We start from the raw sequence: 16,250 nt of genomic DNA on the forward strand, positions 1-16,250 counted from the left end.
TTACTGAAATTATTAGAAACGTATTACGCACCGCTAACGTATAAGGAAAACATATTATTTATAATATATTATAATAACGTATGATAGCAGTTAATTTCGTCACGTAAAACAATTAATATATTTTAAGGACAAAAACACAATGCTCAAATACTTACAGTTGCACAGGTTTTTATTAAAATTTTAGCATAAACATTTGGATGCCAAAAAATCGCGGACCCCCAGAAAACTTTCTGAGGACTACTGGTCTAAATTATACATTGGCATCATTAAATATACAACCAAACCAGGGCTCGAAATAGACCGGAACGCGCCGGAGCGCCGTTCCTTTTCGTGAAATTCTAAAAGATATCGTTCCGGCTCGTGGATTCTTTGAAAATTGCGTTCCGTTTCATGTTATTGAGATAATATTGCATGTAGGTACGAGTATATAGTTTTTAAAGTTGTAAGAACTGATTCGTGAGAATATGTTATGTTATTTATTAACGATTAGTCATATATAAGGTCTATAATATAATATAGGCTGTTCGGATTTCAGATGTGTTCCAAATTTGTAATTATTTACTCTTACAAGCAGGGCTGAATTTACAAAAAGGGCTACAGGTCCGGGACCCAAAATTAGTAGGTCTACAGAACCCGAAAAATAACTCCACAATATTGAAACAAGTTATAAATTTTAGCGGTGTCTTCACAGCCTTTCTAGTGTTTATCATATTGAAGTTTTCGTATTATTTTTCTTCACCAATAACTTTTCTAAAAAAATCACAGGGAATAATTTTGGTTCAAGTTGTTCTGTGTGAAAATGGAGACCAAGCTATACATATATCAACAGACGACGTAATAAAATAATTACTGACACCTTATTTTATCAACTAAAAGTTGAAACGGCCAACTACTATACTATGGCCAATTTTCATATATAAAAGTCACCCTATCTATGTATTAATTAAATACTTATAAAAGAAATATGTACATATTATACATATTCGGCGTAAAAACCTCAAAAATGACAACACATGCACAACTATTGTCACTCGATTACTAATGGTAGGTAGTTACCTACCTATCATATATTTTTTTAACTTCAATGTGACCTGTACGGGCATTGGTTAATAATAATCGCTGGCAAGATATATTATTTCGTCTAGGTATATTATAGGTTCGAAATGCTTGGGTGACTAGGTACAATGAAAAAATGGCGTTGCAAAAACCTTTATAACAATTTGTAGTCATGGGACATCTCTCAACAGCAGCCTCAAAATGATTGATTCCTTGCTATAATTAGAAGAGAGACGATCTTCCTGTTTTCTTTATCTTCACAGAATTATTAAACTCATTATTTCGTTCTTCCAGTCAGCTTTGGCTGGGTACCTAACTTGCCGACAACACCGAGTTGAGTCCTCCTTTCAGCAATTAGGAATGCAGTATATGTATGGATAGAATAGTTACCTACCTATATTATAATATAAGTACTCATATTTAATTTGATTTATTACGGCGTATTGAAAACCTGTGTTGCTACGACAATTTTAAATACCTATTAAAAGTTATATTTCTCCTGAAATGTCATAGTTCTGTTTATCGCTGCTCTGTTTTGTCACCGTTTTTTTTCTTAAGTTCTGTTTATTCATGGAACCATTTAAGAGTGGTCTCTTCGGCATGAATGTTGTTTGAGTTTATTATAAAATATAATATAAGAAAGCAGATAACGTCAAATGTTTGTTTCGCACCGATCAGTTGGTAATATTTTTGAAGTCACGCTTGAGAGCGAAAAAGGCATAAAACGTGCTAATCAACCATTTAATCAACTTTTCTTTACTCCTACCCACCTATGCGTTTTGTATGAAACGCAAATGTCGCAATCTAGAATTACATCCAAAGAATCATTTTTCTCGTGTTCTTGAAAATGAAGTGAATATTATTGTTCACACTAGATATGTACCTACCTACTCATATCCCTCATGTCCCAATTTAGTAAAAAATGTAGGTCGGTACCTATCTTCATTAAATTTCTTTGATTAGATTTCTATAAACGTCATATTGTGACCAGTTGAGATGCGTATCTTTTGATATGAAGTCTTGATGCATAAACGTACTTGTAATGTCACCGGGCAAATATCGAATAGTAGGGCTTGTTTCCTTCCACAATGAGAAATAGTGTGATGAAATAGATACGTAGTTAAATATTTGTAGAAATTGGAGCTTTGTCAATTTTATTAACTGCTGTTTTTGAGCCTCGTCCATTTAACCTGAGTTTTTAATCTAGCGGTGTTTCTTCTTATAGTATTCTGTACAAAACAGAGTCATTTTTCCCATGATAATATCATTATTATCCCATGACTGTTAAAAAAAATGCACACATTTTTTAGGCATATCAACTTCACTAAAGTTGCATGCGGTGTTGCAGTTTTGTGTAAAAAGATAAACAATCAGTAAGCTACATATATCGTTGTTACGTAAAAAATACAGCAAATCATTAATAATTAATAATATTATTATGCTGTGTTATAATATAAATCATTATTTTTTACTGTTTATGTGATAGCAGATCGTAAAAACTATAACGAAGTGATCGTATACTATTTTAAGCCTTTAACTTCCAAGTCGTATTTTTGATACAAATTTTATAAGCCCCGCTGAAGTGATTCATTATTTTTCTATGTTGCTTAGAGAAGCTTCATACATCGATTGGCGTACGCCGTAGCGTATCGTTTTACCGTACAGCAGACAAAGGGTTAAGTTGACGATTATTCATTATAAGAAAATTATTATATATGAATTCTGCAGCAATGTGAAAATAGATTACGGCAAAACAATAATTCCTTACGGGGCATCCCAAGTTTCGTTTTCTCAATGCAGCTCGATGACGGTGAATTCCCATAACATGGGTAGGTACTGAACTCGCAATGCGTAATGCGTATGCTTAAAATGTAATGACGTCACTCTTTAGCTCCTCGTACCTACCGCCGGTGCTAGGTCATGCGACTTCGAAACATTTTGATTTTTGGTAATAGTGTAAAGATAAACCTTTAACATAATGTATCGTTTTGAATGTTTAGTTTCGTTATAATTATTACATTGAACTAGCAAAAGTTTTGTGATGTGATTTTACTTCATTTTATGACATGTGATTAACGTACCTAACCAATGTCGTTTGCCTAATCTAAATTATTTTCAGGTGATCGAAGTTCGATCCTGAACAAATATTACCTACCGCATGAGATGAAAAAAATACTAATAAATTCTTCGCCTAGAGAGATCCCATTTATCATCTGGGTCAATGTTGGCGTACGTAGTAAATTTAGATTTTACGCATGGAATGTAATGAAGTTAGAATGTCACCATCAATTTCCTAGGGAAAACAGTCTATTGTAGAAAAAAAACTATCAATTATAATCGGGATGGCGAACTCTTTTGAGTAGGCATATTACTTAATATTATACTAAATAACTAAATGAATACTTTTTTAATCAATTTTATGGGTAATGATTACTCTCTGGTGTTTGCTTTTCTCCATCGCCAACCACCACGTCTCGACACACATAGTCGAGCGTATACCATAGTGTACCGAACGTTGGGCGTTTTTCATAGCTGTGCTAAGAGTGACACCTGTAGAATCTTCCCGATACCTCGATTGGCGTGCAAGAATGCATGATTTCTAGTCCAATTTAATCTATTATGGTCATGCCTCAATGAAAAAAGACCTTGCTCATCATATGACGTTTCAAACTTTTTGAAAAAAATAGTGCCCCATAGAAACCAAGTTACAATAACCGAGCGGGTATTAAAACTTACTCGTTTGTATACATTGATATAAGTACCATGATAATACACCGTTTCATACAAAATCACAATATTAAAGTGGGCAAGTTTTGCAGAATAGGTCAAAGACATCTTTCAAAAATCTTGAATAATCCTTTTTTTGCAATGTGGGTAAAGTTAATATTTAACTACTTGCTACAATATAATATACCTATATATATTAGCGTTTTGGAAAGAAATCTTGTACAACAATAACCCTTATTGCAATGTAGGCAGGGTTAATTTTTCAACCACATTTATCCACATTTTTATGTCCAGAGAGAATGATATTTGAATGAATGGATGAGACCTGTCGGATCTTGATTTCTATTGGCATCGTTTACGAGGGTCCTTTTATTTTATCAAATTGCGTATTCTCATAAGTATAAATGTTTGTATTCTATACAGGTGCCGTACGTAAACAAAAAGAACTGATGACTTCATCAAAATCTTGAATGCGGGCTGCACTAACCGCGGCCAACATCGATTATTCTAACTCAGAGGAAGATCAGATGCGGTGCCTGGACATGCTCGCCGCATACTGCGTGCAGGAAGCTAACCATGAAAAGAATTAAAACATGAAACGGGATCTGTTCACCAAAGCCACAAACGTATACACCACTGCCGACAAAATCATCAAGTACGATCATGTAAGACCCACTTTCATTACCTATTTTATTCAACCTAGTCAAATTTTGTTCAAATTTATTTAAGTATATTTAATAATATGAAGTGAACTTTACAATTTACAAGTTCAATCCATTCACAACATGACTTGGAAAAACAAAATGAAAACAACTGATTTTTCATTATACAACAGCCAAATTTATTTACTGGCATAAATGCTGTACCTACAGCTGCATTTTTTTTTTTGCAGAATCATCTTTTGGGCCGAGCATACTTGTGCTTGTTGGAGGGTAATAAAGTGGTGGATGGCGCATGCTCAATTCAATTTTGTGTTAAATGGAAAGTGTACATCGCTTTTAATAAAAAAGACTACCGCAGCGCTCTCGGCTTCTACAGGGAAACTCTGAAAACCAACTCCAACAGCCTGGCTGTTCTCCGTTTCGGCATGGGCCATTGCTTTATAAAGCTAAATAATCAGGATAAAGCAAGGTTTGGGATACTTACATTGTAACCATAATCTAACCTAACCAAAAAAAAAATATTTTTTTAAATCGGTACATGTTCAAACACGCGCGTTACCATGATCTTACTCCCTACTTCATTTATCGTTTGTCAATTTATGGCTACGGCCGTATGTTGTAGCTTAACCATTGGGAAATGCCAATAGAAATGGCGTATTTCAAAAAAATACTAAGTACCTTATTCCTAGGTCAATAATTATTGTAATTCAAACATTATTCGTAGGATGTTTATTATATTTGAATTGTGAAAGACATAGCTTATAATAAGTATCTTTAGAATTATCTTTAAATGTGTTAATCGTGTCAATTTTTTAATAATAAAATTCAGTATATTAATCAAGATATAAATCACAAAGATTATTAAATATATTTTTTTATCGTAAATATGTCACTATAATATAATGTTAACATTAATTTTACTAATGGTTTTGTAAATGCGTTTAAAAATTAATGAATCTTAAAAATATTAACACCACTGCACACGGATGTACCGAAATTTGACTATATTCTAAAACATTGGAGCGAGAAGTTTAAAAGAATACTATTTTATGTAATAAAAATTCTTTATACAGTCATCAAATGTTTAAAATAAATATAGAGGATAATAAGGCTTCAAAATTATATAAATTGATTATCTAAAACGTCTTATTAATGTCCAGGGTTATGCTCTGAATATACCATAAAAGCTTCATTTTAACCTACGCTCAGCATGTGGACCATTTAATCTCTGTAAAGAAAACATGAAGAAATTATATGAACCTATAATAATGTCTGATTAATAAAATTACATACATAATGTAAATTTCATATATCACATGAGTATGAAATTTATGAGGAAAAGAATAAAATTCTTTCTACATAAATTTTAAAAAGATCTCGTTGCTCCATCTATCTAGTAATCATAATAGTATTTAAATCTCCTTGTGTATCCACTTAATTCAGCAGGGTGAAAATTTTTCTCAGTTCAGTTCATTCAGTTGTTTTGTTATTTGTTTTCAGGATTGCAATCCAAGTCCAGTACCTGACTCTGCGAGCGTTCCACAACACAGAGAATCAGGGGTTGTGTGCGGAGAGCTGTTACTAACTTGCACGAGACACCACGACCAGGCTACGCAGTTTGCGCTTTCTGCATTTGTCCTGCCCCACTTTGGCCTCGAGCAGATGTATATAATTTTATCGAGGGGATTCAGAGAATGTATGTATATTTATCATATCAAAGTTTAATGTGCACTATTTATGGCAGTTCTTAACAGCCTACCTCCACCCTTCACCACTGCTATCTATGCCCCAAGGCTTTCTATGCAATGTGCTGCTCACTCATCTAATGGTCAAACAAGCAATGAAATGTAAAAACAATAAATTGTTGACTACGTAGTATACGTTTATACAGCAAATACTTTAAGTAATATTCTGTTTATTTCTGTGTTATTTCTGTACACGTTTGCTTAATCTTATCAATGCTTTTTTGTTTGCAGTATGAGAATTGTTTGAACAAATTTCACGCTCACCATAATATGGATGATTTGATTTACATGGCCCGAGCAGTGTCGTATGCGAATCGACTCCAGGAAGCCAATATAGCTTTGCTACGAGCCAGATGAGTTGGGCCGTGTAACGGCTCTCTACTCTACACCATGGTGCTCATCCTGAGAAGAATGTCCGCCCACGTTTTGATTGGTCACAGAAGTTTATTACTTTTAATACTTACCTATGTAACTACCTACCCACATTGATTTTTTCCTTTATAACATTGATGATTTATTGTAATATATTTAGACCAAGCAAAGAAATTACATGTTACACCTCCTTACATTTTTAAGTTTAAGTCGACCACCCAGTTAAGTACCTCTTGGATTGATGATTTTTAATAGATAGGTAGTTTTAAGTATTTTAATAAATAATTGATGTTTTATGATAAATGTAATTTCATTTTTTCACCCTTTCCTTTGCTCAGCTGTTAAGTTATAAAATATTATTAAATAATATTCGCAGAAAGCATTACATTACTAATTACACTGTGCTCTAAAGGGATCTTATAGAATATACTATATCACAATATTTGTGAGGGTGACATTCTTTATGAACATACACAATTTTAAAACATCTGCTCGAATAATGGAACCGCTGGAAGCTGTGTCCCATTGTATTCTGACCAAGCCGCAAAGGTCAATAATACTAGCATAATTTGTAAAAAGCTTCAGTCACATTACGGCTAGTTATGTCGTAATTGGATATAATACTGGTGACTAAATTGGTAAAGCACATCGGCCAGAATTCGATGTATACAGGTTCGAATCCTGTCAGGTGTCATATTTTTTCAAGTACCAATGTTTCTGAGGTGTTTTCAAACAGTGCAGGTAGGTAGGTATGTTGTTCTTGTCGGTATATAGGAAGCCAGCGGCAAACAAATTTTGAAAATAGCTGGTATAGGTACCTACTGGATTATTTGTTAGGTTAGGTTTTCATTTTTGTATTCATGAATTTTGCCAAAATCAGCAATGAAAATTGGCGCGGTTCCCGCCTGGCTTCCTGTAAACCGACTTGCACCGATACCGGTTATTACATACGTAAATCAGTGCCCCGCAACCTTTTCTCACCCAAGACACACCACAGGTTTTCGCAGAAGACAGTGACACACCACATGTAAAACAATTTATACACCAAAACATGGACCCCACATCCTGAAGGGGGACCACAGACTAGGATATTTGCCCCTCCTACCTATCGCTAAGGTTAAAGACAGTGTGATACTCTAAAATAGAGTTTTTAAAATGGTGTTTGAGGTAAAATTAATGGTATTGAATGTTTGTATTTATTAATACATCCACTTGAATTATGGTTAGTTGTCTGGTTAAGAATATTTGTTTGTCGAATATTGACACAATAATAATAAATAATTATTGTAACCTACAATCGAATGTTTACCAGCGTAGTAAAATAGCGCTGCAGTCGACTCTTTTTAATATGTGAGCAAATTAGTAATTTGTGTTTATCTTTCTTATCTGGTTGACCTGCCACGCAGTCCCACCCCTGAGCCTGGTCCCTCAGGCTAGAGGCCTATCAGTCCCCCACCCTGTGTATTTTTTGACTTGATATTTTAAAGAACAACCCGAAGTTCTTGGTTATACTACATTCTCGAAATTTTTAATTATAAGTTGAGTTGAAAAACTTTTGCACACATTCTTCGTAGATACGGTAGCTGAACTGCAACAGCCTCTTCGGAAATCCAAGAATATTCTTTTTTAACCGAAATCCAGAAAATAGCCAATGGAACATCGGCAAAATTCAGTTTTTAGAGTCCCATCGTTTCCCAATTCAACTAATTCCTCTCAAATTTATAGAGAAAGCGGTTCTATAGAATTTCCGGCATTGGTTGCGAAACGGTTTCGAATCCAGTCATATTGATTGTATGAATGTAATGATGAAATTTCTTTTGCAGCAAAGTTAGTTGTTTTTGAGACGGATCCAAAATTAATTGCTTGTTTTTAATGGTGGTCTGGTAGGTCCATTGAAACATTTGTAGAGATCCTTGTCTTAACTCCTTCTAGTTTATCAGAGCACGTCAATATATTATTTTCATTCTGACTTTGCATTGTTTTATTAAATAGTATTTCCAGTACCCTAAACATGAAAGGCGCATCTCATGTGACAGATGATTTTGACGTATGATAGGCAACGACAACAAACTTAATATACTTATATTCATAGACAATATTTGACAAAATACTAATATTTAATAATTATTAATTATACATGATTCTTATGCTGTCATTCGAAACGATAAGGTGGATAATAACTAATTATAATTTTGTTTATTGGTTGTCTCATTAATGTCTTAAAATTGGGATTTTTAAAGTACCTAACTAGCGTTGGATATAAAGCTTGCTCGTCATAAATTAATGCATAACGAAACATTTATGAACGCACGAGGTCTAAAGATACAGTGAAAGCCATCAATAATTTGTAAGATAAATAGTATAATATTGTGACATTGGAGTGGTGAAACAGTTTTTGGTGACAGTTATGACTGTTGCGAATGGCTTCGCAAAGTATATTTTGACGACGCACCAATAAAAATATATACAGGTGCTTTCCAAATTGAAGCACGAAGATGTTGATTATCATGGATTATTTATAAATGGAAAATAGATAGAAGTCGTATTGGCTGTTTTGCGAAACTCTTTTGACCAGACCATCCATGCGGATGCGGTTGTTTTTGTTCGGGATATTTTGACGAGGTACTTAGTGAAATTGGAAAAATGAGAATTTTTCACGTAATTTACATGAAAAAACAATACAAAATACATGAAAAATCATGTAATTAAATTACTCAAAGCTGTGCATTTAAAAAATGTGAAAAAAAAATGTTCGATGTTAAAACTTGACGGCCATTCAAAATCAAATTTATAGCTTAATGTAAAAGATAAAAAATTTTAAAATCATGTCAAAAGTAAAAAAAAATATATGTAATCGTATGCACTTAACAAAACAATTTTAAGGTAAATTTAACGGTTCAAGTATCAAGTCACTAAATTAAAAAAAATAATATCTCTCAAGATATAATCTCGAAATCCAAAAAAGCACGTGCAGAAACGTAAACCAATAATAGACAAATTGATGGCCTAATAAAAAGTTAAAAAAGTTTGTTGGGTGGTTCGACTTAACGTTCATCAAATATTTCATATCAAATATCTCATGCACTATATGAGAAAAAAATTAAAAAAGTATGCAGAATTGCGCATTAGCTATGCGACAAGAGATTTCACTAAAAAAAATATTTTTAAACCCACGCAGTCAGGTTTTGCATACAAACTTAAAAACTAAATAGCGCGCTGAATACAGATGAAAAGGCAAAAAAAAATCGTGCACTAACGTTCACTATCAACGCACTAGTGTTTACAATTTAAATTTTGAAAAAAATCTAAGTTTAGTGACACAAGTATCCAGCATTTAGCTGGGTCACCCAAATTGAAATCCGAATAACCCCCTTAATGTGAGTGCACAAACGAAAGAAACGCGTGCACAAACGTGCACTAACGATGCACAAACGAATGCACACAAAAAAAGTTGAAATTTCAACATTGGGTGACCCAACGTTTAGCTGGAACACCCAATTTGAAATTGGAATTTTTCTGTTATTATATGTGCACAAACGAAAAAAAATTGTGCACAAACGTGCACTAACGATGCACAAACAAATGCACCCAAAAAAGTTGGAGTTTTAACATTGGGTGATCCAGGTAAATGGACCTCCGCTGGATGTCACTAGGCCAGGCTTTGGTAGTACACATGCTTTGACGGTAGAGGCGCTCGCAACTTTCCGTTTGACATAATAAACGTCAGATTTTCAATTCGTATCATACGTAATATTGGAGAAAGCTGTTAATAAATTGTTATACATTTACCATTTATTACTACATATTACCGCTAAAATTATTATTTCGTGTTTCAATTCTCATTTAAGGAGGTGTTTATTGTGATTTTGTAATAGTTTGTCTGTAAAATATTGTTGTATCTTGTATTGAATATTCTAATAATGGAGACGTTTCTTTCTTTTAATTATCTACGTACGTTTTATATCGCAATGTTGACGGGTAAATACTGATTAAATATGATGTTATTAACATATTTTAGGTTATTTTACGCCCCCAAAATGGAAGTCCCGCAGTCAGAATTCGGTAAAAAAACGAGGCTTGCCGCATGCACACTTTCTTATTTGGTTAGTCGAAAGAATTCGACCAGACCAAATAGATGACATCATATGTGCCGAGATTCCTGATCCCGAAACCAATCCAGACTTGCATAATGTTGTAAGTACTAACATGATTCACGGACCGTGTGGCGCCATCAGCCCCCAATCACCGTGCATGGTCGACGGCAAGTGTTCCAAGCGTTATCCACGAAATTTGACGGCGGAGACTATCACCGCCAACGATGGTTATCCACTGTATCAGCGTCGATCACCTGATGATAACGGTAGAACTATCACAACGAAAGTGAAAGGAAACGATATCGTGGTTGACAACACTTGGATTGTTCCGTATTCGCCACTTCTTTCCAAAACATTCAAGGCGCATTGCAACGTAGAGTTTTGCAATTCAGTGAAGTCCATCAAATACATCTGCAAATATGTCACCAATGGCAGCGATATTGTGGTTTTTGGCGTTCAAACTCCCAATACCAACGATGAAATCACGCACTATCAAGTTGGTCGATATATGAGCTGCAATGAAGTGATTTGGCGTAGTTTCTCATTCCCCATTCATGAACGTCATCCCACTGCTGTACATTTGGCGGTGCATCTGGAGAATGGTCAACGAGTTTATTTTAACGCATCGAATGTTGCTCAACGTGCTGAAACACCTCCAGCGACAACATTGACCAGTTTCTTTTCGATTTGCCAAAGCGATAAACCGTTGCCATTAAACCTTCAAACGACTGAAAAACCGACATATTTACAACTGAAGGTTGGCTCGGTAATCATTATGCTTCGAAATCTGAACCAACCAAAACTATGTAATCTATTTCATTTTGATTTGATTTTGGCAAACTTATTGAACTTAATTCATTTTAACTTAATAAAAAACGGAATTTAATGCAGCTAATAAGTTAACACAAGATTATTGATTCTGAGGCGGTACGAAGTTCGCCGGGTCAGCTAGTGTTAATATAATACAGGTGTACGCTCCAACTGCCGACAAAGATGATGATGTTATAGAAGAATAAAAACTTCAGTCATTACATCCTCTGACATAACAGACAAGTGGGACAGGATAAAAGATGTGTTCTCCTCCATATCTAATAATCAATTAGAATATAAAAGAACAGCTAAGAAGCAAAAATGGATGACAGATGAGATTCTGTCTTTAATGGACGAAAGAAGAAAATGGAAAAATAAAAATGAAACTCAATATAGGAGAATTCATAATCCCCATATAATTCCCAATATACGCCGTTGTGTGTTCAACATATTTGTATGTTTAAAATAATTGATTTACATTAGTGAAATCCCGTTTAAAGCGGTACGTCCAAGGCGTTCTCGGAAAAGTGCGCGTCTTAAGACGTTCTTAGCAGCCATCTGGTTAAGCAAAATTGGATAAAAAATATCCATGTAAATAGCGAATCATAAATTCCATTGTAATCTTTATGGATAACTGGCTTCTAGGATTAAAGGTTAAATACAATCAACCACAAATTGTTAGGACAACTAGTTTATATGATTCATCAATGGTTTATGATTACGATTAAGGATGTAACAGTGAACCTTTTCTGTTATATTAACACATAGTTTTACTTGTTTGTTTGTAAAATGGCATCACATAGCGTCTTTGTCCAGCGGAAATTTGGAATTAATGTGGGAATATAAAAACAGTTTGTCGGATATTTCAACAATTATGAAAAAAGATGTTTGTATTTGTATAAAACCATTTATTTATCAAAAAAATTATTTATGAAAACCAAAATAGGTACATAAATGGTTAAATATTACAATTACAGGAATGTTCACATTATTTAAATCATGGCGATTTAATATCAGTGTACTTTATTAATACAAATAAAAAACAATTTTTTAGTACTAGTTCCACGACATACCAAACTATACACAGGCATTGTCTTAAACTTAAATGACCGCCCAATATGACTTGGTCAATGCGAACACGCGCCAATCTCTACTGGCAAATAATCTTTAGTTGACTTATCGTGTTTTGCCAGTATAGATATTGATTTACAAAAGCGTTATAGTTATTTATAGCGTTTTTCCAGGAATAATATATTCAATATCGACTTAACACGTAGTGATATCATAAAATTATGGAGGAATTATAATGAATTTGACGACGCTTGTTTTACCAGACGATAGAGCGTGTTGATATCTATCAAGTATCTTATCAGTTCCAGGTTGTTCTATGTCACTTCGAATCAATCAAAAAGCCATTTTGCTAAAAAATGTGATATAGAATAACCTGGAAATAAGGCAGCGAAGTATCTATCAGTAACTATAAATAAATACCACATGAGTTAAGACGCCTCAATAGCTCATCAAAAATAAAATAAGTAAAAAAACTGTGAAGTTATGAGGTTTTCATATCTTGACGCCGATATGCATCGGACACATACTTAAAAATCAAAACTATGATTCTGTTACTCTATGTTAATATTAGAATATTTGAATATTCTTGTGAAATATGAAAGCAATAAAAAAAATGATTATTTCATATACTTTGGAATTTTATTTCATCCTGTCTCAAAAAATGATTTATGTACACAATCAATAGCACAATTCACTAAATTTAATATAGTTTTGCGTAAAATTTGCATTTTCAAGATACTTATTATAATATCAAACAAAATACACTATGCTGGCACACATAAACACTCTTTAAACAATTCCTTAGAAATATTTTATAGACTAATTATACATAGTAATTATACGCACAAAATATGAAATTTAATATAGGTTTGCATAAAATTTGCAAATTTTCAAGACACTTATTATAATAATAACAAACAATATAAGGCTGGAAAAATCACAGATGCAGACACACATAAATACTCATTAAACAATTCCATTTAAATAAATCACTGCATTGAAACAGAACTAGACAAATTATTGGTTTTTCATAAGGATACTGACATGAATGTATACTTTGAAATAGATTTCTTTTGAGTATTTACATGAAAAAACTGTTTTGAGACAAATATAAAATAATGTTTCACAGTTGATTGTAATTGTCAACAGGTGAAATCAACACATCGTTTAAAATGTAACAAGGATCACTTATACTGATATACACGATGCTGTAAAATTTTATTTTATATTCGGCTCAACACGGTAATTATGATTCAGTGAAACCCCCGAAATAGCAACAACCACCCCAAAGAAGCGATTACGGTGCATAGCCGAGATTGTCAATTTTTGCACCTAGCATTAATATTAGTGCGCTCAACTCTGACTTGGCTGCACCGATCAGAGCCGCAGTCTCTGACTTGGCTGCACCGATCAGAGCCGCAGTCTCTGACTTGGCTGCAATGATCAGAGCCTGCGTGTCTGACCTGGTTGCAATGCCGAGAGCCACCATGTCAGACCTGAGCGCAGCAACGTTGATGGTCAGCAACTCTACGGCGGCATTCAACACGGGCACCGGACCCATTGTCTGCGTTGCCACAGAAGTTTGTGACAACGAGAGCCTGTGGGCTCTCACTGTTGCTGGGAAGACAGCACTGCCTTCACTTGTAGCAGCATGGGCTCTTGTGAAAGCAGCACTGTCTTCCAGTGCAACAGTTTGAGCCGTGAGCCGTGGTGTCGCAGAAATTGCACATTCGGGGGTTGTCATCATATCTGCATCTGATGATGATTCAGAATATGCTGTAGTAGGTACAGTAAGAGGGGTTGCGGTGAGTGCCACCTCCATGCTGCTGGTGCTGGGTTGGATGATCCACCGCTGGGGCTCCGACGTTGATGCGACGTTGACACAGACGCGACCCAAAATTTCCTGTGGTACCTGTGAATTAAATGTTATCACCATAAGTAAACGTGCGACGGGTGAACCCTTTTATACTGTTAATCAATATAGAATTACATGAATGACCTACCCCCCCAGTGTAATTGCCCTGTCTACCTTGCTCCCCAGTAACTGTAAATGGCACTATTAGAGCCATAATTCGCTGCTGGAGAGCAGACAGCCGGATTCTACAGGGCGGGCCGCCTCCTGTCTTCCTCTGGGAGATCAGGATTTTGGCCATTTTGGCCCGCGTGTTCCGCCTCGTGTCTTGCCATACCTGTAAACAATAATAATTAGAAATTTTCAATTTCAACAATATTACTAACGATCTAGTACTATTTACAGCAGTGACATTTGGGATGCTTTCAAAAGATGTGGTTTAATTTATGAAAACATTTCTTACTTGAACTTGCTATCTATAGCTACCTATGGTGGATTTATGTGGAGAGTAAGATATTTTGTAAAATAATATTGGATAGGTTGTTGACACAGTCTATTATATTTAAATAAATAATAATTTTTACCAATACTAGTAATAAATAGTAAATCACCTTTTTCCACCGTCTGTGGGATTTTGTAGCACCGCCCAAACAAGCATTTAATTGCTCCGACAGTTCTGTCCACAACCTCTCCATGTCGAGGCTGGTGAACTGCCCGGTGAGCCTTCCGGCGACGAGGTCTGGATGCACTACGGAAAATATGGTAATGTTATAGTATTCCATATCATTGCGGTTAAGCTGGTTTGAGTTACAGTAAGTTATGGTTTGGTTTTTAGTCTCATAAAACGAGGTCATTACACAATTATAAGTATGTCATAATAATGACACAGGCTATGTCTCGAACTGTGTTAATTCCACATGTTGGCATAACTTTAGTAGGCTACATTTCTTACGAGTATTGAATAAAAACGTGGTAGCTACTGACATTCCATGAATTCTACCAATTGCTCCATCTGGTGGCTATTTGCCGCTGGCATTTTGTTAATTCTGTAAAGGAATAAATAAATACACTTTTAGTATGATTTCTACATATTATTTTATAAAAGAAACAGTATATTTGAAAACAAATCTGACTTACCGACGTATCTGTTCTTATGAAAGTTTTTGCGCGCGAGAAATAGCTGTCAGATGTGGGCATAGACAAAAAAACTCTTAGGCGATCATAAATGTACGCCCGTTTTTGGCAATTATTAGGTTGCATTATTGGACACAGGAAGGAACAGTGTGCTTCTGTCGAAGCATCACTATCCAATTATGACTACTCACACTACTCACGTCGGCCATGCTAAATTCATGAATCGCCCTCCAGAGAGACCAGACCGAGCGCAAAACGAGATTTTACTGATCGCCCGACTTTATTACTTGCGCGACTACTGGGCGACCAGGTGTGGCATGGTCCATATAACTGCATGCATCAGTCTGGTCTCGAGACCAGAGTCGCCCGGTGTGGCTCGGCTCAAGGCTGTCATACTGTTATTAATGTGAAATTAAGATGTAAGCCAGCTTTACACACACGTGAACGCTCACAGACAAATAGTAGGGGGGATCCATTTCCAAACAATAACCATAACAACTCAGAAAGTATTGATATTTTTTAATTGAAAGAAAGTAGTCAATGGGACATCATTGTCAATAACCTATCTCCACCCTCGCCATTTAAATAGGATATAGTTTGTTATGAAAAAAACGGTGTTAAATAGCAAAATAGCCCATTATTACAGCGTTTGCAATGAAAAATAATATACCCATCGATTTTTTGCACGTACTTAAACACTAAGCACATTTTTGTAGTCATTTTTAGA

General features: G+C 34.9%; 1 protein-coding gene and 1 long non-coding RNA gene across 5 annotated transcripts; one reads left to right on the forward strand and one right to left on the reverse strand.

Moving 5' to 3' along the window:
- Nucleotides 1-3,164: 3,164 nt before the first annotated feature.
- Nucleotides 3,165-4,735, forward strand: LOC147075516 (uncharacterized). The gene is made up of 3 exons (XR_015070008.1): nt 3,165-3,285; nt 4,207-4,448; nt 4,676-4,735. It is a non-coding gene; the product is annotated as an uncharacterized LOC147075516 (long non-coding RNA).
- A 7,627-nt stretch (nt 4,736-12,362) lies between these two features.
- On the reverse strand, nt 12,363-15,721 carry LOC147075517 (uncharacterized). 4 transcript variants are annotated; one of them, XM_085942411.1, is made up of 5 exons: nt 15,527-15,721; nt 15,374-15,435; nt 15,001-15,137; nt 14,541-14,726; nt 12,363-14,449 (listed from the first exon to the last, which is right to left on the reverse strand). In XM_085942411.1, the coding sequence occupies exons 2-5, from the start codon at nt 15,423-15,425 to the stop codon at nt 13,835-13,837; spliced, it is 990 nt and encodes a 329-aa protein (XP_085798537.1). In that variant the 5' UTR covers nt 15,426-15,435; nt 15,527-15,721; the 3' UTR covers nt 12,363-13,834. The 4 variants fall into 4 exon arrangements, with proteins under 4 accessions (XP_085798537.1, XP_085798539.1, XP_085798538.1 ...); XM_085942413.1 differs by having other exon boundaries at nt 13,161-14,449; nt 15,342-15,435; nt 15,527-15,560; XM_085942412.1 differs by lacking the exon at nt 15,527-15,721 and having other exon boundaries at nt 13,161-14,449; nt 15,374-15,516.
- Between the last annotated feature and the right edge of the window lie 529 nt (nt 15,722-16,250).

The sequence above is a fragment of the Rhyacophila brunnea genome, unplaced genomic scaffold, assembly GCF_057557595.1.
Source record: "Rhyacophila brunnea isolate RB1 unplaced genomic scaffold, BYU_Rbru_1.0 scaffold_142, whole genome shotgun sequence".
Classification (NCBI taxonomy): domain Eukaryota; kingdom Metazoa; phylum Arthropoda; class Insecta; order Trichoptera; family Rhyacophilidae; genus Rhyacophila; species Rhyacophila brunnea.

Coding starts and splice junctions, on each gene's coding strand:
- LOC147075517 (XM_085942410.1), bottom strand. CDS start 15,243: ATGACCTCGTTTTATGAGACTAAAAACCAAACCATAACTTACTGTAAC. Junction 14,727..15,000: donor CCCACAGACGGTGGAAAAAG/GTGATTTACTAT, acceptor TATTGTTTACAG/GTATGGCAAGACACGAGGCG. Junction 14,450..14,540: donor AGGGCAATTACACTGGGGGG/GTAGGTCATTCA, acceptor TTTAATTCACAG/GTACCACAGGAAATTTTGGG.